At 35.7% G+C, this 27,289-nt stretch overlaps 1 protein-coding gene across 1 annotated transcript in view; it reads right to left on the bottom strand.

Moving 5' to 3' along the window:
* Positions 1–27,289, bottom strand: part of Ube2w (ubiquitin conjugating enzyme E2 W) — a 68,150-nt gene that overhangs the window by 13,803 nt on the left and 27,058 nt on the right. The window contains exons 2-5 of the mRNA XM_047554654.1: positions 26,311–26,402; positions 22,471–22,573; positions 3,625–3,780; positions 70–145 (exon numbers count right to left, since the gene is read on the bottom strand). Coding sequence (XP_047410610.1) covers positions 70–145; positions 3,625–3,780; positions 22,471–22,573; positions 26,311–26,402 — 427 coding nt within the window. The remainder of the gene's footprint in view (positions 1–69; positions 146–3,624; positions 3,781–22,470; positions 22,574–26,310; positions 26,403–27,289) is intronic.

Below are 27,289 nucleotides of genomic sequence, written 5' to 3'. Positions count from 1 at the left end.
AGCAAACAGATATATAATCTTTCAAACCAAAATACTAAAAAGTTATCACTCCAAATTAAAACTGCTTACCATGATACCACCATTTTGTTTTCTTTGGATTCTTGTTACATGTTCGCACATAAAAAGAATTATCTGGTGGTCTTCTCTGAAACAAAGAAACCAAAAGTTTAAGTAGGTAAGTTCTAAAATATAATAATGAAAGGGGAGGTAGTTTTAATAAAAATTTAAGCAAAATTATTATGGGATCTGTAAAAGCAATAGGAACACTGACAGCATAACTGAAACAATAAAAACTATAAATGTATTCTGGAAATGTAGACTTTTGACAGTTAAATTGCTAAAAAACAAATGAGCAAAAAGAAAAGTGTTGTTATGTATGTGGTCTAGGTTAAGTTCCACTGGAGAATGCCCATCAACCAAAAGAAGATATTCGAAGCCAAATTCTTTACAGTTTACCTCCCTATGAGTAATAATTACTTTTGCGAACTAATGAAAACAGAAAAAACTAGTTAAGGTTGTCTGAAAAACTACAGCAATCTATAAACCTCCACAAAGGTTTATCACTTTCCTGTAACATAGTATCATTAAGGACAGGTCCAAAGATAAGACACTGGCCTGTTAATTATATGTACAGACTGAAATAACAAGAGCAACGTATGGCAGCTCTCCAAGAGAGTATCAGAAATACTGATGTCAACAACACTCAAAGTAGATTATGGGAGAGATTTTTCCTGAAAACGGTTAGATGTTAATTAGAAACAAGAAATATGTGATTTTTCTAAAATGATTTGGAAACATGTTAAATTTATATTAAAGTTATCAAGGGAATGCTTATAGATCATATGACAAATATCCTTTTTGTCTACTTTCAGAATTATTCTGACAATTTGATTTCTTACTCTATTCTTAAATATTTTGCAGGTTTAGACTTAATTTCTGCTTAGCTAAGCTAATAAAGATGAAAGACTAAGGGAATTCTTTATGAGGTTAATCAAAAGAGACATCATTTATGGAAGGTCCAATGAGAAAGCAATGTTAAGAAGGACTACCTAGACAGCAAGAAAGCAGTTAACTTGACACTTTTAAAATTCACATATACAACTATCATCTTAGTTGAGCCTCATAATGCCCTTATGAGTTTATATTAATAATAATTTCATTTAACAAAAAAAGAATATTAGAGCACAGATGCTAAACTATCCCAATACTTCCCTATTGATAAATCTGAGAAAATTTCCAGAAAAATAATCAGTATTACAAAATTATATCCCTATTTCCTTTTCATTTTTGTAACTGAGAACATTGCAAAGTAAAAAGAATAAATGCTTACTTAACAAATATTTGTTCAATTGTATATTTCACAAAAATTCTGACGTCTAGATTATCATCTTGATTAAATGTATTACAGAAAGATTCTACTAAAAGTTTATCAATTTAAATGAGTAGTGTTTTTATTTTTGTTTTGGTAGTGGGGATTGAATCCAGGGGCACTTAACCACTAAACCATATCCCCAGCCCTTTTTAATATTTTACTTTGAGACAGGGTCTTGCTAAATTGTTGAAGCTGAGTTGAACTAGTGATCCTCCTGCCTCAGCCTCCCAAGCTGCTGGGATTATAGGCATGTGCCACCATGCCAGCTAAATGATTAGTCTTGTACTAAGCATGCAAGAAACACTAGTAGCAGACAATTAGAACGTGAGGGGAATGGTGTAAAAGAGGTGTACAGAATATAGTCATTCTCTGGTTTTTAACAGTAAATTAATACAGTTAAATATAAACAGAAGTTAACAATCACAAGGTTATGTGCAGATACTACTGGTCATCATCTCTTAGTAACTTTTTAAATTAAATCCTATAGTTACCACCTCACCTCCCTATGGTCATTAAGCATAAAAGAAATACAAAAAGCACTGTTTAAACTGCCAACTGCTCTTTTCTGCACATGAATTTAAAAACGTTTGTACATGTGTGTTGGGAGGGAGGGCAGTCAGAGGAGAAAATATGAAAGCAAGAAATGAAAAAGAATTGTTTCCAAACCTCTTAGACTGGGTGAATTTGAGGGAACCTGTCTAAAAATGAAAAATGAATACAAATAAAAAAGGACTGGGAATGTAGCTTGATGGTACAGCACCGCTGGGTTCAATTCCTGGTACTGGGAGCAGGGGTGCAGTTTGCATGTGTGTTAACATTAGATATATGTGCCTTATTTCATCTAAGATGTACTTTTTTTCTGCACATTTTAATATTCCTAAATAGGATATATGTCTTTTGGGCTGGGGAGATAGCTCAGTTGGTAGAGTGCTTGCCTTGCAAGCACAAGGCCCTGGGTTCGATCCCTAGCACCGCCAAAAAAAAAAAAGGATATATGTCTTTTAATTATTGATGATACATTATATGATACAAAAAATTGCATATTAAGTGCTCTTAATCCTATAATTAAAAAATACAATTCAATCCATATTTCCCATTCTTATTTGAGCAAAAAAAAATTTTTTTTTTTTTTAAATTGAACACCAAGAAACTTCTTATGGACCTAACATTCCAAAAAGTCACTGTGTGAAACAGAGGTTTAAGACTGTTTTAGATTCTACATAAACTATCATTTTAAAATGAATTATTTATCCAAAGGCTTTCTAAATACTAATAAAAAATGGCAGTACATCAGTTTAATAATTTGGAGAACAGAGGGAAAAAATGCTAAACACATGTCTGTATACAAACAGCTGCCTGATGTCTAAGACAAATTTGCTTCTCCTCTCCTTTAAATAGTACAAAAGGTAAGCCTTGGAGGAAAGAGACTTTAAAATGTAGAAATATATCAATATTGTGCTACCCTAACCCTTAAGCAGAAATGACAAGAGGGACAGAAATAGGATTCAGATAACTTTAAAGGGTATGCTAAATTTAATTCTTTTTTTTTTTTTTTTTTTTTTGCGGTACTGGGGATCGAACTCAGGGCCTTGTGATTGCGAGGCAAGCACTCTACCAGCTGAGCTATCTCCCCAGCCCAAAATTTAATTCTTGAGATTTTTCATTCTGGGCTTTTCCCCACCTCCACCAGAAATATAAGTTTATAGAGAAAGGGAGTAAGAAGAGAAGGAAAGTCCTGAAAATTCTGCTGGTAATGGTCTTCCTCCTTCAGCCTAATCATTTGGATAGATGAGTTCTGGCCTCTGGGAAATCACCTGAAAGGCTGACAGGATGTGAGCTGGCAAAGAGATGAAGGGAACTATGATGCTTATTTCTGGGTCTTCCATTGGGAAATCCAGAAACAAGAATTTCTTCTACTCTTTTGCCTTGTGCATACTTATGGAAACATAATTCAGATTATTTAAGAACGTGCGTGCAAATTTTCTACTTAAAAAAAAAAAAAAAAAAAAAAAAAACCAGTAAGTGTGACTCCTAGTTCATTTAACATTTAAAACGTCTATTTGGAACTTCATGTGTGGAATGAAAGATAATCAAAATAACTTTCCAATTCATTACTAAACATGACATTCCCTATAATTAAAAAAAAAAAACCATGAGTCCTTCCTTCAAATAAAATAATTATGTATTAAAATTGTTAATCTACCTAAACTGAAAGAAGAGATATTACCTGGAATAATTCTGAAAAGTCCTACCTTTTCTTTGCAGCTGGAAAGCATGCTAATAATGCTAAGACAAACTGACTGGACTGAGAGCGCTGGGGACCAGTCTTCTGTTAGAATGGATAAACAGATATGACCATTGCTATAAACATGAGGATGAACAGGAATATTTTCACCAGTAAACATGACCTAAGAAAGAATAAAATTCCATTAACACTCAAACATCCTCTATTACTAAAAACTAAATATTCTCCACATATAACAAGTATTGATTAAAAAATAAAACAAACACCAAAATCAGTCCCAGGAACAGGATAAACAACTGCTTATTTGCTTATTCTCATTAACTCAGTAACTACTAGTTTCATTGAATGAATGAACATGTAATGGGGGAGGGAAACCTGAATTATTTTATATTTCAGTTATTTTTCAAACATTCCCTTTAAAATTTCTAAATCTCAATGTAGTTTTTTCACTGGTAAAGGCAAATCAGATTTTTAAGAATAGTTTTTCAAATTCTACTCATTATTCTCGGCATATAAAAATCATACACTGAAATTTCCAACAGAAAAATTCAATTTTAAGGCAATATTAGTTACAGGTAGTAGGAATGCCCCTACCACCTGCAACAAAGCTCACACCTGAGGTATATAAGCAAAAGGAAATAACTTCAGTATATTCCACCTTCCCTCACACATCTGGGCACAATTACTAGCCATTCATCATCAAATAACTATGAATCTAGATAAAGGAAAACAAACAAAGGTTGAATGAGTCCCCTAATTACTTGCTATTTTTCTCTACCTTTCCTTTAAGGAGTACATAAAAAACTCAAGAGTGAGGTTATTTATTTTTGCAGTCCTGGGGATTGAACCTGGGCCTCATTCATGCCAGCCAAGTACTCTGTCACAGAACCTACATCCCCAGCAAAAAATTATTTTAATATAAAATTTAGATATATGTAACCCACCAATCTTTAAGTAATGTTTATATGGTCGTACTATACTTAATCTGCAATTCAGCAGTAATTCTTAATTACTGATCTCAACATAAAAACATTACTGGAAGCTCTGGCTAAAAACACACATTCAGGAGTTCTACTTTAATAGACTGATTCAGTAGGTGCAATGAGATTTTTTATAAATCTCATCAGGTATGAATTAGTAATTTCCAAATCAGGCTTACATCTCTTAGCTCTTACTATCAAATGTAGCAGCAGAATATCACTAAGTATATGTCCTACATTAAGTTATGACAGAAACTGATTAAACATATTGGAAACATAGATTTTTTTTTTTTTTTTTTGAGGTGCTGGGGATTGAACCCAGGGCCTTGTGCTTGTGAGGCAAGCACTCTACCAACTGAGCTATACTATATCCCCAGTTCCCTCACATATTGTTCTTGATGTACATTTTTTTTTTGGGGGGGGGGGCCTTTGGAGCAGAAGATAACCAATGACATTAAGCATTAAGCATGAAGAGAGAAAAGCATACCCATATTTGGAATGTGTAACTGTAAATATTTTAAGCATCAAGTTACAAATCTAAACTTTATTACAATTTTACAAATGTTTACATTTTAACAAAGCAGTATTTGATGCAATTTGTAGTCTTCTAAAATTTTAGATATACTAACACACAGGACTAATTTTCTTCGCTGAAGCTAAGAGCAAAAGGAATATTTTTCAAAAGAATGATTTTTCCATACTTCCATAAATTTTTTTTAAATTTTCTTTTTTCCTTTGAAGTTCTGGCTATATACCTCCATTCCCACTTAAAAAAAAAAAATAAAAGGTTAAAATAAAGCTGAAAACTAAAGCCTCCAAGTAAGAGAAATCAAAGTTACTTGTCCTACCCCATTGCAGAAAACACTAAAAGGATTTTGCCTTTGAAAAGCTATATTCTAATGATGTCATTTATCATGATTACATTTATCAGACCTACTGTGCCCTCTTCACTTTTTTGCTGACACTACTGCTCTATAAAAGGAAATACCTGCTTCAATAATCTTGCAGTTCCATGTTTTGAGTCTGTCCACAATTGTTTTAATGAAACTTTATTTCATGAATATAAGCAATATTTTATTATATCATATGCATTTGCACAATGTGTTGTAGATGTCTAGAATGGGAATTCATAAATCTCACAGAAAGGGGATAATCTGGAGTATTCATTATGCCATAAAAAACTATTTTGATCAACAGGGTATTTTCATTAGGAATACAAGCAATGCCTAGAGAGTTTACTCCCTGGTCACAATTACTTTTTAAAGCCCCCTATATTGTAAGGTCTCTTTATTAAGAAGAAGAACGGTGCTCTGCAAGTGCCAAAAACTGAAGAACTGCCAAGTTATCTTCTTAGGCAAAGACGAATCAGTATATCAGCAACTACTAAGGAAATACAGACATGAAGGTTATCATGACATGCTTTGACCAGCCAATTCACAGAGCAAAGGAAAGCAGTATTCTTCTTGGAGAGAAATTCTTTTTTTTTTTCCTCAGGATTGAACCCAGGGGTATTAACCACAGAGCCACATCCCCAGCCCTTTTTTTTATATTTTATTTAGAAACAGGGTCTCACTGAGTTGCTATGTGCCTCACTAAGTTTCTGAGGCTGGCTTTGAACTCTCAATCCTCCTTCCTCAGCCTCCTGAGCTGCGGAAATTACAGGGGTGCTCCACCATGCCTAGTTTGGAGAGAAATTCTTAAAGTAACTCATGTGACCTGAGACTCAAGATGTATGCCATGAACAAAAGGAAATCCAGACAGAAGAGAAAGAAAAGAGATGAGTGGTGGCAGAAGACACCTACAGCAAAAGAGATACTCTATAAGCAGAAAAAAGAGAAAGGAATCAGGAAGAAATAGCACTGAAGTCCAAGAGTGAAATAAAAAGTAAATCCAATCTTAATAATCCTTATATTTAAAAAGCAGAGGCTTTTTAACATGCTGCATGCAAGGCAAATGCATTCAGTCTGAAACCTGTAGCAACCAAAACAAGGGAATTCATTATTCCTACATATTACAGTAAATACTAGGGCCTAACCTGCTAGATACAGAATTTAAGAAGTTTGTCTAAACATGGGAAGGTTCAGTTTACATGCCAGAGGTGAATTCCTGCAATAAAAGAAAAAACAAAAACAAAAACAAAAAAAACCCCAACTTTTCAACAGTTTATATTCATGTGAAAGGCTGGTAAGCACAGCTTCCATAAATTTAATGTAAACTTTGCTACTCCAGTTTTCTGCATGTTATGGGAACAGTAACCACGGCTGAATTTCTTCAAGTGCAAATTATTATCCATCCTTGTTTATTTACTACTAAGTACAAGCCCAAGGAGGACATTTCAGTATTTTTAATGCAGCCAAGAAATTTAAGTTGTTTCTAGAGTTCAAAATATTCTTAGGGTTCCAAGTAGCTGAGAAAACTATCTAGGACTGCTGTAACAACTGAACACAATGGATTTGAAAGCAGTTCAGTGGATTTGAACTTTGTGTTAATTTATTCAAACTACAGATTACAACAGTTAATAACTGGAAACTGTACACATTCCCCACTGCATAAACCAAACTGACTAAAACAGAATTACAGATTTTTGAAGATATTTTAGAAAAGAATTTTAGATCTAATGTATATGAATAATACTGACCAGTGTTTCTCAGATGTCTATAAGTTTCCAAATCAGTGTGGCTCATTTTTAAGAGCAGGTGAGCAAGATAAGCGAGAACTATGCTCAGGATAATTAGGGAGGTAAGTATGCATTTAATCTATACCCAACCTAAAATTTTAAACAGGTGAACCTCTGGGTAACTTTTGCATATTGTGAATGTAATAATTACAAAAATCTAAACTGAAAGCCATCACAGTGATAAAAATCTAGAGCAAGAATGAATACCACTCAAATTTAACAGTCTAAGAACACTTCAATCCGATAATTGCCAATATTTATATTGCCTTACTAAAGATTGATCAGTAATTGAAATTAGACCTGTAATTGTAAATAATACATGTTTATACAGTTTACCAAAAAACACAGCATTATTGCTAAGAACAAAATAAAGGATTAATATTAGGAAACTCTAATACGAAATTCAAGATTTCCTAAATATCAAGGGCAATAATGAAAAACCTCACAATATTGAGATTTTATAACAAAGACAACATTCTACAGTATTCAGAATAGTCATCTGCAGGTAGATTAAGGCAGTTGCCTAATTATAATGCACCATTTTTTTTCTAAAGGCAGAAACTTAATATGATCTCAACACAAAACAAGCTATGATTATAAAAGCTGACACCTATAATCTGGATATCAAGTTTTCTATCGATAACATGAAGGAAGGTTTTCTTTGATTTCATCAAATACGCAGAGAATAGTACTTAATAAACTAAAAAAAATTCAGCATATAAGCAGAGAGTTTAGTGTAATAAAAACTAAATCATATTTAATTACACATGATTCTGGTAGTTTAAAATAAATGATAATTACATAAATGACAAGGCACTGAAATTTTATCAGTTTTCAATACAGTTCTCTGCTTTGAGTCCTCTATTATATACCAGCAGAATCAATATTAATAATTTTCTCTGGGTCTCCACAATTGCCACCAACATGCAGCAATACATGTATTGTAAAGACAAAATTTTGGACATGATGAAACTCAACGTGTTTCCCCTGGATGGTAATCATTCTTTTCCCTTTATAACTTGTCCACCTAGCCTGTCTTCTTTATCTTCTCTCTACTTTATCCTCAAGACTTGAATGACCAGCGTTCACTGTTCAACTTCTTTCTCTTCAAGTGTCCTAGATACTAGACAATTTCAGGCAATAGAAATTGTTATTTAAGAAAGCTTGAGCTGGGCATGGTGACACACGCCTGTAACCAGAGACTTGAAAGGCTGAGGCAGGATTTCAAGTTCAAGGACAGTCATGGCAACTTCATGAGACCCTGTCTCAAAAAATGAAAAAGAGAAGGAGTACAAGGACATAGTGAGAGACCTGGGACCAACTCAAAGCCGCCGGGTGAGTCTCTCCCATTGGGGAGGTGTCCTGGATGGGGCAGTAGTCCCAGAACGCAGGAAACTTTGTGAAGTAGAGCTGCCCGGCGAGACGCCCCTCCCCCCGCTGGAGCAGTAAACACGGACAACTGGGAACATACTAGAGGTGGCTGCTAAGCACAGCGCTTGGACTCGGAGCAACCACTGGGGCTACAGGCGGCTGCCTGAGGAGGAGCTGCGTGGCGAACTGTTTGGACTCAGAGCGATCGCTTCTGAACACCGGGGGGCTGCCTGGAGGAAGAGGAGGAACGCGGCGGGTCGCTTGGACTCGGAGGGAATACACCAGAGCTATAGGCAGTTGCCAGAGGAGGAGGCGAGTGGTGAGTTGTTTGGACTCAAAGCAACCACTCCTGAACACCGGTGGCCTGCCTGGAGGAGGAGCGTGGTGGGTCGCTTGGTCTTGGAGCGACTGCTCCTAAACACCTGGGGGGGCTACCCCGAGGAGGAGAAGGGACAGGGCGGGTCACTTGGACTCAGAGTGACTGCCTAGGGCTACAGGCGGTTGGCAGGAGGAGGAGACGCGAAGTGAGTTGCTTGGACTCCTAGTGACTGCGTCGGAACACCAGGCGGCTGTCCGGAGGAAGAGGAGTGTGGCAGGTCTCTGGAACTCGGAGATATTGTACGGGGCTCCAGGTGGCAGCTCAGAGGAGGGGCCGCATAGCCAGGTGATTAGGTGCAGAGCAGGGTCCCAGGACCTAGGCGGCTTCTTGCTGGAACAGCCGCACCGAGACACGCCTAGGGGCGGAGCGAAGGTTCCAGGACTGTGGGCAGATTCTCTGAGGAGAGGCAGCCTAAGAAGACTCGTCTGCGAAGGGTGAGGCTCCCAGGCCCAGGAGGTAGGTCCGGGCCCCTGGGAACGTTGCAGAGGAAGGCAGGCCAGCCCAGGCGGTAGTTGTAGATGAGGGGAACCTCTAGGAGGGGAACTGACCAGCGAGACCTCCCCACCGGGTAAGTCTTCCCCGCTGGGTGAGGTTTTCCCACAAGGACGGTAAAACCAGAGACATAGGCACAAACAGGCCTTGCCTCAGCCTTCAGCCTAGTTCCCCTTTGGATGACCATTGCTCAACAAGTGGAGGCACCTCTGCCCACTAGCAGGGAATATACCCCACCTGAGGGTCACCACCCCTAGAGAGGCAGCTTCCTTGTGGAGCACCGCATTATCAACTTCCTCCAAGACTTCAGGCTACTGAAGGATAAGAGGGGATATACTACCAATCTTCAGGGACATTATAAGTCAATAGGGGAAATCTGCAATATCTTAATGATCCACTGATTCCTGAACAATATGAGAAAACAAGGGAAGAAAATGCCCCAAACAAATCTAGATGTTACATCATAAAATCCAACGACAGCATGGCAGAAGAAATGACAGAAAGGGAGTTCAGAATGTACATAATTAAAATGATCAGAGAAGCAAACAATGAGATGAAAGAGCAAATGCAGGCATTGAATGATGAGATGAAAGAGCAAATGCAGGCATTGAATGATAGCACCAATCGACAGTTAAAAGAGCAAATACAGGAAGCAAAAGACCATTTTAATAAAGAGTTAGAGATATTGAAAAAAAACCAAACAGAAATCCTTGAAATGAAGGAAACAATAAACCAAATTAAGAACTCCATACAAAGCATAACCAATAGGATAGAACACCTGGAAGACAACCTCAGATATTGAAGACAAAATGTTTAACCTTGAAAACAAAGTTGAACAAACAGAGAAGATGGTAAGAAATCATGAACAGAATCTCCAAGAACTATGGGATATCATGAAAAGGCCAAATTTGAGAATTATTGGGATTGAAGAAGGCTTAGAGAAACAAACCAAAGGAATGAACAATCTATTCAATGAAATAATATCAGAAAATATCCCAAATCTGAAGAATGAAATGGAAAATCAAGTTCAAGAGGCTTATAGGACTCCGAATACAGAAAATTACAACAGACCCACACCAAAGCACATTATAATGAAAATACCGAACACACAAAATAAAGACAGAATTTTAAAGGCTGTGAGAGAAAAGAACCAAATTACATTCAGGGGGAAACCAATACGGATATCAGCAGATTTTTCAATCCAGACCCTAAAAGATAGAAGAGCCCGGAACAACATTTTTCAAGCCCTGAAAGAAAATGGATGCCAACCAAGAATCTTATACCCAGCAAAACTTACCTTCAAATTTGACAATGAAATAAAATCATTCCATGATAAACAAAAGCTAAAAGAATTTACAAAAAGAAAGCCAGCATTACAGAACATTCTCAGCAAAATATTCCATGAGGAAGAGATAAAACACAAAGAAGCAAATCAGCAAAGGGAGGAATTATCCTAAAGGAACTGTCAAATAAAGGAGGAACCAAGTTGTGTTAAAATATAAATAAATAAATAAAATTTAAAAAATGAACCAAATGACCGGGAATACAAATCATATCTCAATAATAACCCTGAATGTTAATAGCCTGAATTCATCAATCAAAAGACATAGACTGGCAGATTGGATTAAAAAGAAAGATCCAACAATATGTTGCCTGCAAGAGACTCACCTCATAGAAAGAGATACCCATAGACTAAAGGTGAAAGGATGGGGAAAAACATACCATGCACATGGACTCAGCAAAAAAGATGGAGTATCCATCCTCATTTCAGATAATGCGGACTTCAAGCCAAAGTTAGTCAGAAGGGATAAAGAAGGACATTTCATACTGCTTAAGGGAAGCATAAATCAGCAAGATATAACAATCATAAACATCTATGCCCCAAACAGTGGCTCATCCATGTATGTCAAACGAATCCTTCTCAATTTTAGAAACCAAATAGACCATAACACAATAATACTAGGTGATTTTAACACGCCTCTTTCACCACTGGACAGATCTTCCAAACAAAAATTGAACAAAGAAACCATAGATCTCAATAACATAATCAATAATTTAGACTTAACAGACATTTATAGAATATACCATCCAACCAAGAGCGAATACACTTTCTTCTCAGCAGCACATGGACCCTTCTCTAAAACAGACCATATATTATGCCACAAAGCTAATGTCAGCAAATACAAGAAGATAGAGACACTACCTTGTATTCTATCAGATCATAATGGATTGAAGTTAGAAATAAATGAAAGAGACAAACTACTCCAACACCTGGAGATTAAACAATATGCTATTATATGATGAATGGATAACAGAAGATATTAAAACAGAAGGAAATTAAAAAATTCTTAGAGGTAAATGAGAACAAAGAAACATCATATCAAAATCTCTGGGACACTATGAAAGCAGTACTTAGAGGAAAATTTATTTCATGGAGCACATTCAATAAAAGAAGTAAAACTCAACAAATAAACGACCTAACACTACAGCTCAAAAGCCCTAGAAAAAGAAGAACAGAACAACACCAAAAGTAGTAGAAGACAGGAAATAGTTAAACTCAGAGCTGAAATCAACAAAATTGAAACAAAAGAAACAATACAAAAAATTGACAAAATAAAGAGTTGGTTCTTCGAAAAAATAAACAAAATTGATAAACCTTTAGCCACACTAACAAAGACGAGAGAAAACCCAAATTACTAAAATTCGAAATGAACAAGGAAATATCACAACAGACACAAGTGAAATACAAAACATAATTAGCAGTTATTTTGAAAATCTATACTCCAATAAAATAGAAAATTTCGAAGACATCAACAGGTTTCTAGACACATATGAATTGCCTAAACTGAACGAGGAGGACATACACAATTTAAATAAACCAATTTCAAGTAATGAAATAGAAGAAGTCATCAAAAGCCTACCAATAAAGAAAAGTCCAGGACCAGATGGGTTCTCAGCCGAGTTCTACAAAACCTTTAAAGAAGAGCTCATTCCAATACTTCTCAAAGTATTCCATAAAATAGAAGAGGAGGGAACCCTCCCAAACTCATTCTATGAAGCCAATATCACCCTGATACCTAAACCAGACAGAGACACATCGAGGAAAGAAAATTTCAGACCAATATCCTTAATGAACATCGATGCAAAAATTCTAAACAAAATTTTAGCAAATTGCATACAAAAACATATTAAAAAAATAGTGCACCATGATCAAGTGGGTTTTATCCCAGGGATGCAAGGTTGGTTCAACATCAGGAAATCAATAAATGTAATTCACGATATCAATAGACTTAAAGTCAAGAATCACATGATTATTTCAATAGATGCAGAAAAAGCATTTGATAAAATACAGCACCCCTTCATGCTCAAAACACTAGAAAAAATAGGGATAGTGGGAACATTCCTTAACATTGTAAAGGCCATCTATGCTAAGCCCATGGCTAGTATCATTCTAAATGGTGAAAAACTGAAAGCATACCCCCTAAAAACTGGAACAAGGCAGGGATGCCCTCTTTCACTACTTCTATTCAATATCATCCTTGAAACTCTAGGCAGAGCAATTAGACAAACCAAAGAAATTAAAGGGATACGAATAGGAAAAGAAGAACTCAAACTATCCCTATTTGCTGATGATATGATTATATACTTAGAGGAACCAGGAAATTCCACCAGAAAACTTTTAGAACTCATAAGTGAATTCTGTAAAGTAGCAGGTTACAAGATCAATGCTCATAAATCCAATGCATTTTTATACATAAGTGATGAATCTTCAGAAAGAGAAATTAGGAAAACTACCCCACCATTCACAATAGCATCGAAAAAAATAAAATACTTGGGAATCAATCTCACAAAAGAGGTGAAATGCCTCTACAATGAGAACTACAGAACACTAAAGAAAGAAATTAAAGAAAACCTTAGAAGATGGAAAGATCTCCCATATTCTTGGATAGAAAGAATTAATATTGTCAAAATGGTCATACTAGCAAAAGTGCTGTACAGATTCAATGCAATTCCTATTAAAATCCCAATGATGTACCTTACAGAAATAGAGCAAGCAATTATGAAATTCATCTGGAAGAATAAAAAACCCAGAATAGCTATACCAATCCTTGGCAGAAAGAGTGAAGCAGGGGGTATCGCAATACCAGACCTTCAACTTTACTACAAAGCAATAGTAACAAAAACGGCATGGTATTGGTACCAAAATAGAAAGGTGGATCAATGGTACAGAATAGAGGACATGGACACAAATCCAAATAAATACAATTTTCTCATACTAGAGAAAGGGGCCAAAAATACGCAATGGAGAAAAGACAGCCTCTTAACAAATGGTGCTGGGAGAATTGGAAATCCATATGCAACAGAATGAAACTAAACCCATATCTCTCACCATGCACAAAACTAAACTCAAAATGCATTAAGGACCTCGGAATCAGACCAGAGACCTTGCATTTTATAGAAGAAAAAGTAGGTCCAGAGCTTCAACATGTCGGCTTAGGACCAGACTTCCTCAACAGGACTCCCATAGCACAAGAAATAAAAGCAAGAATCAATAACTGGGATAGACTCAAACTAAAAAGCTTTCTCTCAGCAAAGGAAACTATCAGCAATGCGAAGAAAGAGCCTACAGAGTGGGAGAAAATCTTTGCCACTCATACTTCAGACAGAGCACTAATCTCCAGAATCTATAAAGAACTCAAAAAACTCTACACCAAGAATGCAAATAATCCAATCGACAAATGGGCTAAGGAAATGAATAGACACTTCACAGAAGAAGATATACAAGCAATCAACAAACATATGGAAAAATGTTCAACATCTCTAGTAATAAGAGAAATGCAAATCAAAACCACCCTAAGATTCCATCTCACCCCAATTAGAATGGCGATTATCAAGAATACAAACAACAACAGGTGTTGGCGAAGATGTCGGGAGAAAGGTACACTCATACATTGCTGGTGGGGCTGCAAATTAGTGCAGCCACTCTGGAAAGCAGTGTGGAGACTCCTTAGAAAACTTGGAATGGAACCACCATTTGACCCAGCTATCCTACTCCTTGGCCTATACCCAAAGGACTTAAAATCAGCATACTACAGAGATACAGCCACATCAATGTTCATAGCTGCTCAATTCACAATAACCAGATTGTGGAACCAACCTAGATGTCCTTCAATTGAAGAATGGATAAAGAAACTGTGGTATATATAAACAAAGGAATATTACTCAGCCATAAAGAATGATAAATTTATGGCATTTGTAGGCAAATGGATGAAATTGGAGAATATCATGTTAAGTGAGATAAGCCAATCTCAAAAAAACAAAGGACGAATGATATTGCTAATAAGTGAATGATGACACATAATGGGGGGTGGGAGGGGTTAGTGTTAGGGTTAGAGTTAGGGTTAGGGAGGGGGACAAGAATGGAGGAAGGAAGGACTGTATAGAGGGAAAAGAGGGGTGGGGGGGAAGGGAAAAAATAACAATGAATCAAACAACATTACCCTATGTAAATTTATGATCACACAAATGGTACAACTTTACTCCATGTACAAACAGAGAAAGAACATGTATCCCATTTGTTTACAATTAAAAAAAAAAAAGAGAAGGAGTACATCTCAGAGGTAAAGTGATCCCCCCACACCAGTTCAATCCTTAATACTAAAGGGAAAAACAAAAACAAAAAAACAAACAAACAAAAAAACACAAGCAAGCTTGATCACCATTACATGAAGAAGAATTGCACTAGGAATAAAAGGAAAGATGAAGGCACCATAAAAAGAGGTTCTGGATCTCCACAACAAAGAAATAATGAGTAAAAGAAAAAGAGGGGTCTGTATAAAGAGGGTGTAAATAGGAGGAGGGAATAATGATGAGGAGAAAAGTGATTATTCTTTTCTTCTAGTATTTCTAAAGTTTTAGACAAGAGAGGTGTACCTTTGGCACTGCTCTTAGCATCAATATGAGTTCAGGAGTAAACAGTTCTCTTTATTGTTTAAATAAATATTCCTCATACTATTTCTGAAATAACCACTTTTTTCAACAGAACTTAAGATTTGGAAAGTTTAACAACAATTATAACTGAGACATTTACAAAGTAATAAAGATGCACTTCAGATATAATGCTTTCAAACAGAACATTTTGACAGAAGGGGATATAAACAGTGGGTATTTTATGGAAGGGAAGAGTTCCTAATATGGAGGAGAGAAAAGAAAAGCAAGAGTTAAGACTCTAAGCTTGAGGCCTCTTTTACAGTTTTGATGGGAGAATGACTATGCCTCCCAATGCCTATCAAATATCCACTTCTTTTGCATTATAAGATTCTTTGATCAGCCCTAATATATTCTTCCAATCACTTCTACAGCCCTCCACATAGCTATACTTAAAAGTACAAGAGCATATGTTCATAAATCTCCAAAAAGACAAAATCTTTTCATGTCTTGCCCTATACTTTTCATATACACTCTTCATGTCCTTTGAATCCCACCAGTTCAATCAGTTCACTGTTTTTAAAAATAATTTTCTTAGTTGTTGATGTATCTTTCTTTTATTTATATGAGGTGCTGAGAATTGAACCCAGTGCTTCATGAATGCTAGGCAAGTGCTCTACCACTGAGCCCCAACCACAGCCCCAAGCAGTTCAGATAGGTTTTTCTTTGTTTCTGTAGTCTTCTCAATTGGTCACTACTTTCCCTTTTGCTCCCAAAGCATACAATTCACACTTAAATGTATTGTACCTCATAGTTTTCCTTGACACCTCTCCTTTACTCATATTTCCCATCAATCTATCAGAAAATCCTGTTTATTCATTCTTTGAAATATGTCCAAACTGGGCATGGTGGTGCATGCCTATAATCCCTGTGACTTGGGAGGCTGAGACAGGAGTTCTGCAAGTTCAAGGCCAATCTGAGCAATTTAGCAGGATCCTCTCCAAAAAAATAAATAAATAAAACGGCTGGGGGTGTAATTCAGTGGCAGAACACCCCTGGGTTCAATGCCCAGCACCACAAAAACAAAAAGTCCAATTATGCCCACCTTCCCAACGTGCTACCCTTCTGGTGCAAGTTACCATCAGTTCTCATTTGGATTACTGCAATATTCTCTGTAACCTTGTTCCCTCAACAGTTTCTTTGCCAAAGGTACACTGATCCTTTTAGTTTTAAAGAGGATGTCATTCCTCTGCTCGACAATTTTCAAAGGCTTCCCTATTTTACTCAGAGGAGATCTAAATTCTTACAACTGATGAGCCCTCCAGCCCAAATTATCTCTGACCTATGTCCTACACTATACCCTCTTGCTTACATAGTACTCTGGGAGCAACTCTACAAGTTTTAGATTCAGTGCTTTTGCATTCTATACTCACCTGTTCCTTTTCTCTAGTTTACTCTTTCACAAATCTTACCTCTTTCAGATTTTTCCTCCAATGTTACCTTCTCAGTGAAATCTTACCCAAATGCTCTCATTCCTCTACTTTTTTCCACTCCCTATAAGAACATAAAATCTACACAATGAAGAATTTTTTGTGTGTGTGGTGCTGGGAATCGAACCCACGACCTTGTGCTTGCAAGGCAAGCACTTTACCAACTGAGTTATCTCCCCAGCCCAAGAATTTATTGTTGTAGTAGTTGTTTTTGGAGACAACGTCTTGTTATGTTGTAGAGGTTGGCCTAGAAATCCCGAGCTCAAGTAATCCTCCCATTTCACTCAAGTGCTGGGACTACAGGCATGTGCAACCATACCCAACTATGTGGCAGTTTTGGTCACCACTGAATTACCAGCACCTAGGAGTGTCTGTCCCATGACACATGCTCAAAAAATATTTAGAGAATAAATGAATAAATGCCTACCACCTATCCAAATACTTAACAGATAATCAGCCACTTAGAGGCAGGTTCGATGTCTTTTTAATTTCCATATCCTCTTCTGTCTCTCAAGTAAAGAGAATGGTATTTGGCACATAATGCAAGCTCAACACATGTTGAATTAACCATTTACCTGCATCCTAGGTATAGGAAAATAGAATATATACACTAAAAGGAATTTTCTCTGTGTCTGAAAAGAAATACTGCAAATTAATGGAAGAGAATGATGAAAATCTGGTGTGTCTTTCTCTTTCCTTTTTTTTTTTTTTTTTTTTTTTTTTGCAATACTGGGGGTTGAACACAGGGTCATGCACATACTAGGCAAGTATTCTACCACTGAGTTACACCCCCAGTCCATTTTATTAAGAGACAGGGCCTCTCTAAGCTACCCAGGCTGGCCTCAAACCTGAGATCTTCCTGCCTCAGTCTCCCAAGTAGCTGAGATGGCATGTGCCACCATGCCCAATTCTTACTGTTATTTCTTTTAAAGCAAATGACCAAGCCAAACAAATTTTAGAGAGCTTTTTCACAGGAAGATGAGATGGAATGTGAGAAAATAATCATAATCAATCATAATAATCATAATCATAATAACCATAATCAATGGCGAAGAAAACAAAGCAAACTATAGCAAAACTATAAATACAGATCTCATTTACAGGTATGAAAGTAGTAATTTCACAATGAGATTGGTCTATTCCAGGAATGTTTTCCAAATTCTACTCCTGTAACTCATGATAAATTCAGTACTATTATTCTATAAAAATATGAAAGACTAGTTGACCTAACAAGTGTCAATGTTGAAGCATTATATCAAGACCTTTGGTGAATGGGAAATCTTACAGCCCTAAAAGAGTGGTTCCAACCACTTCCCCAGAGCAATGAACCTCTGCAAGTTGCAAGTTAAAGGAAAAGCCTTGAAATCTATATGCACATCATGCTTGATTGCTGAACCCACTATATTGTATTAAAATCATACAGATGCTGAGATTAATACAACTATCAAATTACAATTTCTATGAGAGGGCCTATGACATTAACTAATGTTAAAAAGGAATCCATGTATTCCAAAAGAATAGGAACATCTGTCCTAAAACTCTTCACATTCCACATATAATCTTTCACTTTCTAAGACAAAATCACCGTAAAGTTAAACAGGTACTTTTCCCATGTTGGTACTTATACCTAGTTGGTAGTATGGCATGGAGGAGAAAAAAAAGAGTTGGAGTCTTGACTGTTTTACAACTAGGTATCAAAACATAAATGACACTTTACTTCTACAAGTTTCAAATTCTTCACTTAAAAATGAGGCTCAAAGGGGAATGAAGGGAAAGGAGGGGAAATAGGAATAAAAAAGATAGTGGAATGAACCTGACATAACTTTCCTATGTACATATATGAAAACACCATAGTGGATCTCAACACTGTGTGCATCCACAAGACTGTAATCCTAGTAAGAATTATATTTCATTTTGTATAAATATATCAAAATATACTTATATTGCCATGTATAACTAAAAAGAATACAAATTTTTTTAAATGAAGCTTTACCTCCCCTAAAGACTTCATTAAGTGCTGTTAGAAGATAATATCAGAATGGAAATTAAATTATTAGAATCATCATTCTATTTAGTAAAATACACAGAGATAGTATGCAGAATGATTAAGTTCTGACATGACATAAACGAACCTGAATGCCAAGCTAAAGACTTTATTCCACAGGAAATAAGCATAGAGAGGGCTGAGGTTGTGGCTCAGTCGAAGAGCACTTGCCTAGCATGTGTGAGGCACTAGGTTCATTCCTCAAAACCACATATAAATAAATAAAATAAAGGTCCATCAAAAACTTAAAAACAATTTATTAAAAAAAAAGAAAAAAGAAACATGGAAAGCATTTACTGTGGTGGGCAAAGGAGGTGGGGATAAGGTGGAATGCAGGGTGCCGGTAAGGTGTGTGTTTGTATATGAAAACCAATGAGATAATTACTAATACCTTCAAAGAAATCTAATGGCACCAATAAAGGATGTTTAGTACAAAGAACCAGGGGCTGCTCTAACAGACCCAACTGGAAGATAAAAACTAGAACTTTTAGCAATGATAGTAAGAAATGAGATGGCTTAATCACTGCAAAAGGATTTGAAACACCACATATAAAAAGGAAAGAATTTTACACAAAGCAGGTAGGCAAATAGTAACCCAAGAAAATATTATTGAAAAGGGATCAGGTAAGATGTGTCAGATTTGAACTGTGTGGACATATTCAAGTATGTTATGTCCAAAGGGTATGAAATGAATGGGCTGGGGATATAGCTCAGTTGGTAGAGTGCTTGCCTTGCATGCACAAGGCCCTGGGTTCGATTCCCAGCACTGCAAAAAAAAAAAAAAAAGCAAAGGGTATGAAATGAAACATTAGAAAAGTGGCAGGTCACAGTGGTGCATGCCTGAATCACAGTGACTTAGGAGGCCGAGGGGGGAGGATTTCAAGTTTGAGACTAGCTTCAGCAATTCAGTGAGGCTCGAAGCAACTGAGTGAGATCCTGAGGTCCTGTCTCCAAAAAGTGGGGGAGGGGTTGTTTAAGAGGGTTGGAGATATAGCTCAGTGGCAAATCACCTCTGGGTTCAATCTATAGAGGGAGGGAGGAAGGAAAGAAAGAAGGAAGGGAGGGCAGGAGGAAGTTGTACCCAGAGGGGCAGATCTGGGAGTCAACTATTTAAGATGACTGAAAATTAAAGAAGAGTGAGAAGAATAAGGGAGTGTTAATAAAGAATCTGGACAACATCAAAATCAGAACAGGTAGAAGTAAAATCAGAGGAGGAGAATAAAAGGAATATGAAAGGAGTATTAATAAAGAATCTGGACAACATCAAAATCAGAACAGGTAGAAGTAAAATCAGAGGAGAATAAAAGGAATATGAAAATGACAGAATTATAAATGCTGCAACTTTCAGAAATATTAAAAAATTTAAAAAGTTTAAAATGGATATTTGATTTAGAATAAAGAGACAGTTTAGAGAACTCTTTTTTAACTTAAGTTTTATTTTAGAATTTTTTTTAACTTAAGTTTTATTTAGAAATATATATTTTCCTCTGATGAAAAATTTTGACTTCCCTTCTCCAATCTCCCTCAGGTTGAAAATGTCTAACTTGCTAAGTTATACTGGTGCTGAAACAAGAATAGGTTGAAGGTGTTAAGAGGATGGGTACCAGAAGACAAGAGAAAGTAATTTTCTAGAGAGAAGGAAGACATTTGCTTTATTTTTTTTTATTAGTCTACAGATGCTTAGAAGTCATGACAACATATATCCCTTTACTTTCAATTTTTATAAAAATGGTTAAAAATGAACATCAAGTCTTAATACCTTTCTGCCCTCAAGAAAACTTTAGAGTTCAAGGCATCAGTAATCATTTAATTCTATGCCTTAAGACAATTTTCTTAATAGCACAATACAATAACTGACTTCGATTTACTCTCTTAACGTGACCAATAAAAAAAACTAACCTTTGTTTGATATATTCTGTTGAAAGTAGCTATGAAACATGGTTTTCCTCTAAATAGCATATTTTAGTACCTAACAAGTTGAATTTCAGGTTATCTGGGAAATTATTTCCTGTATTTAGTTCAGTTCCCAGAACATCCCATTAGATAGCATATTAGAAAAAGTTGGTATTAAATCTTATCATTTTAATCAACAGATCTCACAAACTTCAAATTTAAAACTGAAGTATTTTATTATAGTAATACTCTGAAGAAAAAGTACTTCTAGTAACTCATTTATCCATTTTACCAAGTGACAAACCTGAAAGTCATCCTAAAGTCTCCCTCTCTCTAATCTCCAATTAATCATTGACCACAGTTAAATACCTCTTCCACCATGATGTCTTGTCTCACCTTGGGACCAGAGCAGAGTCGGCTGACTATTGACCTCTGAAATCATACAGCCAAAATAAACTTTCTCTCCTCTAAATTGTTCCTGTCAGGTATTTTGGTCTCAGCAACACAGGCTAACAAACACAGACATCCAGACTGAAGAAAGTTTAATCAAGACTTCAAGGACTATTGTGTTGTATACACTTAGGAGACCTACTGGTCAATCAGGGAGACATTAAAAAACCCCAGGAAACCACATGATTTTTGCTTGTGAATCAGTGGATATGGAATCTCAACTAGAGGAAAAAGAGAAAGAGATATCTGGAAATACAGACATACCTTAGTATCTATGGGAGACTGATTCTAGGACTTGCCATGGACACCTAAATCCAGTCTCTCAAGTCCATATATAAAATGGCATAGTGTTTGCAAATAACTTGCACATATCCTCCTATACACTTTAAATTATCTCTATAATACTTACAATAGTTAATACAATGCTATATAAAAATAAATAAAAATGTTCCTCCACCACCATCATACCCTGTTTAAGTATTAGGTCATTAACACTGTCTCAAATCATAATGATCAGATTTTGAGCTGATATGTACATATTTAACAACTGGTAATGTATTCTCTCTTGTAGTATAAGACTGCAAAGATAGCATGTCAATGTAGAATCAAGGACACACTTCTTTCCAATAGAGCACTTGCCTGTTGCTGCTGCTGCTGTTGTTTCTAACTATTTTTTTTTTTTTTTTTTTTTTTTTTTTTTAGTTATAGAAGGACAGAATGCCTTTATTTTATTTGTTTATTTTTATGTGGTGCTGAGGACCGAACCAGTGTCTCCACGTAGTAGGCAAGCAGTCTGCCTCTGAGCTACAGTCCCAACCCCAACACTTGCCTGTTTAACATGCTGTTCAATGACCTGATCTAGAAAAAAGTGCCCACAATTATTAAAAAAATGCTAACTTCCACAATTCAGAGTCTGGCTAGATTTTTCAATTCCTTTTATGCTAAAATCTATGAAAAAGCACAAGGCAGGAAAATCCTGATCCTGATACAGTAAAATGTTAATGATATTTATTGTATTACAAGTAAGATAATGAAAGAACAAATCCATTCACATATTTATAATGTCTTTACCTGGTCAAAAAAAATCTCTATTCAGCATTTTGCTATAATCTAAAAATACATTCGAATTTTTAAAAGCAAGGCAATTACCTGAGGAGAGTCAAAAGGATACCGACTACTAAATTTAAATAGAAGTTGAAATTTTTCCCCTTCATATAAGGTACCTGGTGCACCTTCCATGTCTACAATCCACCTAGAAAAAAAAAGACAGGTGTAAAACTTAAGATAAAAGGGACTGGGGTAAGAAAAAGAAAAAGAAACACTGAAATGCCGTGTACTGAGACTGGAGTCATTTATCTTATTTTTAAATTTTTTTTGGTGGGATTGTCTTTTTCAGAACTGGGGATCCAACACAGGGCTTTGCGAATATGAAGCAAATGCTTTGCTGCCGAGTTACATCCCAGCCTTACTGGAGTCATTAAGTTGTAACAGTTCATTTTATCACCCTAACAACTCTCTTTTAAGCCAGGGGCACTTTACCACTGAGCTACATCCCAGCCCTTTTTATATTTTGAGACAGGATCTCAGTAAAATGCTGAGGCTGGCTTGAACTTATGATCCTCCAGTCTCAGTCTCCCAGGAGGCTGGGATTATGGGAATATGCCACCTCACCTGGCTGTTCTGAAGAATATTTCTAAAGTCACTGGAAAACTGTATAGATAACATCAAACTAATCAACTGACTTTCTGATGTCAACATTAGAAACAACGGGGGAAGGAGGTATCAACAATGAGTACCGAGATTTATGGCTAAGAGGTTTATTTTCTCATCAGTATTCCTAAAAAGACTGAATGGGGAAAAGTAAGCTAAATCGAGATGAGTCTATTTAGTCTGATGGGTGAAAGCCAAGTATCTACACCGATTTCTATTTCTGTTTTTATTACTTAATAAAATCCAGGAAAAAAAATCTATGGTATCTTTCCAAACTTAGTTTTCATATATAACAATAATGGACATAAGTCTGTTTTTATTTATATTCTGATTACTACCTCATTTTTTTAAAAGGAGGGAAGAGGAAATAAAGATGGCAAAGATGATAGGGCAGCATTTAGAAGCAAAAGTGAACTGAAGTCATTAAGAATAAGTTCCTAACTAGGGAGGCATGGTAGTGTACTCCTGCAATCCTAGCAACTGGGGAGGCTGAGGCAGAAGGATCCCAAGTCTGAGGCCAGTCTGGGCAACTTATTGAGACCTTGTCTCAAAAAATAAGAAGGGTTAGAGATTTGGTTCAGTGGTTGAGTGCCCCTGGGTTCGTTCACATATACACACACACTCACAGAACGAGTTCCTAATACTAGCTCTGTCATGTATTATTTATTGTAATCGGCCAATTACTTTTTTCCCCATATTTTTTATTGGTACATTATACTTATCCTTATTGGTAGGATTTGTTGTTACATATTTGTACATACATCGTCAATTCCTTTAAGCTTATATTTGTCAGGTATAAAACTAGTTTAAATAAGAGAAAGAACACAGTATTGGGGTTCTAGTTATCACCTACACAGTATGAACTTAGGAGTATATAAAATAATAACTGCCTATTCTCTGAAAGAAATCAGCTAAAGCACATAGACCCTTAAGAGTATGGGGGCTGGGGAGATAGCTCAGTCGGTAGAGTGCTTGCCTTGTAAGCACAAGGCCCTGGGTTCGATCCCCAGCACCCAAAAAAAAAAAAGAGTATGGATATTCATTTTCATAATGCATGCTGAATATCTCAACTATAAAACAGACATTTACCTCAGTGTTATTAGGAAGAAAAATGATAGCACATATATAAAAAACCTAGCACATTCCTAATATCAGAACTAGATTAGATGCAATACAAAGGTTATATACAGCAGGGTGTGGTGATGCACACCTATAAACCCTGCAGCTCAGGAAGAGAGGAAGGAGGACCAAGAGTTCAGAGCCAGCATCAGCAACTTAGTGAGAATGTCTATAAATGAAAAGTAAAAAATAAAAAAGGATGGGGATGTGGCTCAGTGTTTAAGCACCCTGGGTTCAATTCTCAGTACCAAAACAAAAAATAAAAAACAAACAAAAAAAAAACTATGTACAAAACAAAAAATTTGCTTGGCCCTCAATGGCAGAGCCCTTGTGTGACACTCTGGGTTCTATCTCCAGCACGACTAAAAGAAAAATAAAACTCTATTCTCTTTGTGAAATAGGATGATCTTAGTCTTCAAAATTCTCTTTATCCACGCCCCCCATGTCTATTAGGCAGAGTTATTGCAAAGAAAAGTTATAAAACTTCCTGGTGCTCTTTCATTCTTTTTATATAACAATTTTTAGAACACACAACGTATCATAAATTTACTTGTGACTTAAACAAACATAGCTTTTTAAATAACAGTTAAGCAAATATGCATTAATCACATAATATCTGTACATGACGAGTACAAGGCATAATTTTCAATTTTGTACACGGAAATTTTATTAACTTTTTACTAATTAAAAATGATACGTTCATTGTGGAAATTTTAGAAAAATATAAATATAATAATAATCACCCGAGATAACCACTGTTAAAGGTTTTTTTGTGTGTGTTTTATAAGTTTCATTCTAATCATTTTGCAGTTTTCTACATCACTGATGCCTACATAAAATGAAATCCAGTAGTTGTATTATGTGCACACTTACATAAATTGAAGCCATGAGTGTTTATAATTCCAATTATAAACATAGGCTCCGAGTAAGTATGCAATGGGAGAGTGTGCTGTTTTTTCAGTCTCAGCACTTAAATTTCTATGAATACATATTACTCTGTAATGTTTAAACATTAGAATTTAGTATTTTTCACATATACTGGCTTTTAGTCAAAGAAAGAGCTATTCTACTATGGAGGGAAAATTGGCTTTGGTGGAATAAGATAGGATACATATTAATACACCCTAAGAAATTTTCAAAAGTAATTATGACTACCCAAAACTGTGCCTAACGTTCTGACAAGACCATAACTCAAGTGATACCATTTTGCTGCACTACAAACCCTTTCTCTATTATTGACATTTACATTGTTTTAAGTTATCCCCAAAATCAGAAATATCGAAATGAAGTATAGTTAGTTATAAGTCAAATTGTTTTCTATATCTTTGTTCTTTTTTTCAGAGACCATAGAAGTGGTCCATTTTACTAGTTCTAAGAGTACTGTATGCATATTTTAAAACCATTTTTTAGTTTGTTTTTGTTTTGTTGTTTTATGGATGGAAACCACAGTCTTCTGCATGCTAAGCATGTTCTTCACCACTGAGCTATACCCTCAGCTAAGAAAAGTTGTTAAATGATGCCCTGCTAGCAAAAAAAAAAAAAAAATCATAAAATAATTACGTAAAATCTTAAATTTTTTTTTTTTTAAATTAAAAACCAAAGCAAATTTGGTTTTTTAAAAAAAATGCTTTACAGGAGCTGGGGGGGTATAGTAGTAGAATATGCCTGCCTAGTATGCATGAGGCCCTTTGTTCAATTAAGCCCTAGCACTGCAAAAGAAGAAAAGCTTTACAAATTATGTAACCATGTGTATAATGTGACATGATTACGTAAAACAAAACTGATTATGTATATAAATGCATGGAATAAAGTCTGTTTATCTACTTACTAGTTTAAGAGAATGGGATAAACATGAAAATAATTTGGAATTTTTAAAAAGCTGGTACAGCTGGGCACAGTGGCACACACCTGTAATTCCAGTTGGGACTGAGGCAGGAAGATCAAGTTCAAGACCAGCCTCAGAAACCTAGTGAGGTCCTAAGCAACTTGGTGAGACCTTGTGGAAAAATTTAAAAAAAGAAAACAAAAAAATGGGGTCTGGGGATGTAGCTCAGTGGTAAAGTGCCCTGGGTTAAATCTCCAGGACCAAAAGGAAAAAAGTATATATTCATATACCATACTGACAATAAACAAAAAGTACTTTAAAATTTAAGTACTTACTGTGTAATCGAATTTTGAACACTCTTTTCATTTAAAGTCATCCCAGGAGGTGGGTCATTTTGCAAAGCCAACAATTCTTTCTGTAGTCGTTTCTAGAAAAGATTATCAATAGAATTTGTACTTTAACAGTATAATTTCTTCCTAGTTATACAGTATGAAATTACTGATCAAATTTCCTCCAAATGTCCATACCTCTTCTTTATAAGTCCCTTATATCTTCTATAATTTTACATGTCTAATTCTCAAAACCTGAATGGTTTGCCCTGCAATTCATAATCTAATTTCAGAATGTTTCAACACCAATGCTGTAAAGTTCTGAAGAGCAGTCAGTTACTTATAAAACATCAATTCCATAGCTACCCTTACAAGATTATAAAGTTTTAACAGTCTAGATATTCTTCATAATCCTTAAAGAATATATCTCAGACAAGCTTTCCAGAGAAACTTACATTAAACTTCTTGTAAAAAGCCTTTTGAAAAATTTAAAAATTATTTACAATCTAGGGGCCATAATTACTTTCTTAAATAGGATCATTGCACATAATCTTTCAAGGTGATAATTTACCATACAACATTAGAATGTAATATATCAGCACCTGGAACATGTAAAGCTATTTTTCCACATACTAGATGTGTTTTGGATTTTGCATTCTCATTTGTATAGCTTTCATTGTACATCTCTTCCCTTGTTATCATTAGTAAACATTCTTCTTCAGTGTGTAACAAAGCAAAAAAACAAAAACCACAACAGTTCATAAGATATGGGTTGAAAGTTCACTTTTGAACATAAATTGAAATAACAGGAATCTCCATTACGTTGGCTTAGGACCAGACTTCCTTAACAAGACCCCTATTTGCACAAGAAATAAATGTAAGAATCAATCAATGGGATAGATTCAAACTAAAAAGTTTTTTCTCAGCATAGGAAACAATCAATAATGTGAAAAGAGAGCCTACAGAGTGGGAGAAAATCTTTTCC

The sequence above is a fragment of the Sciurus carolinensis genome, chromosome 1 (assembly GCF_902686445.1).
Source record: "Sciurus carolinensis chromosome 1, mSciCar1.2, whole genome shotgun sequence".
Taxonomy (NCBI): Eukaryota; Metazoa; Chordata; class Mammalia; order Rodentia; family Sciuridae; genus Sciurus; species Sciurus carolinensis.
The sequence above is the reverse complement of the archived record's forward strand: the minus strand, read 5'-3'. Positions and strand labels throughout refer to the sequence as shown.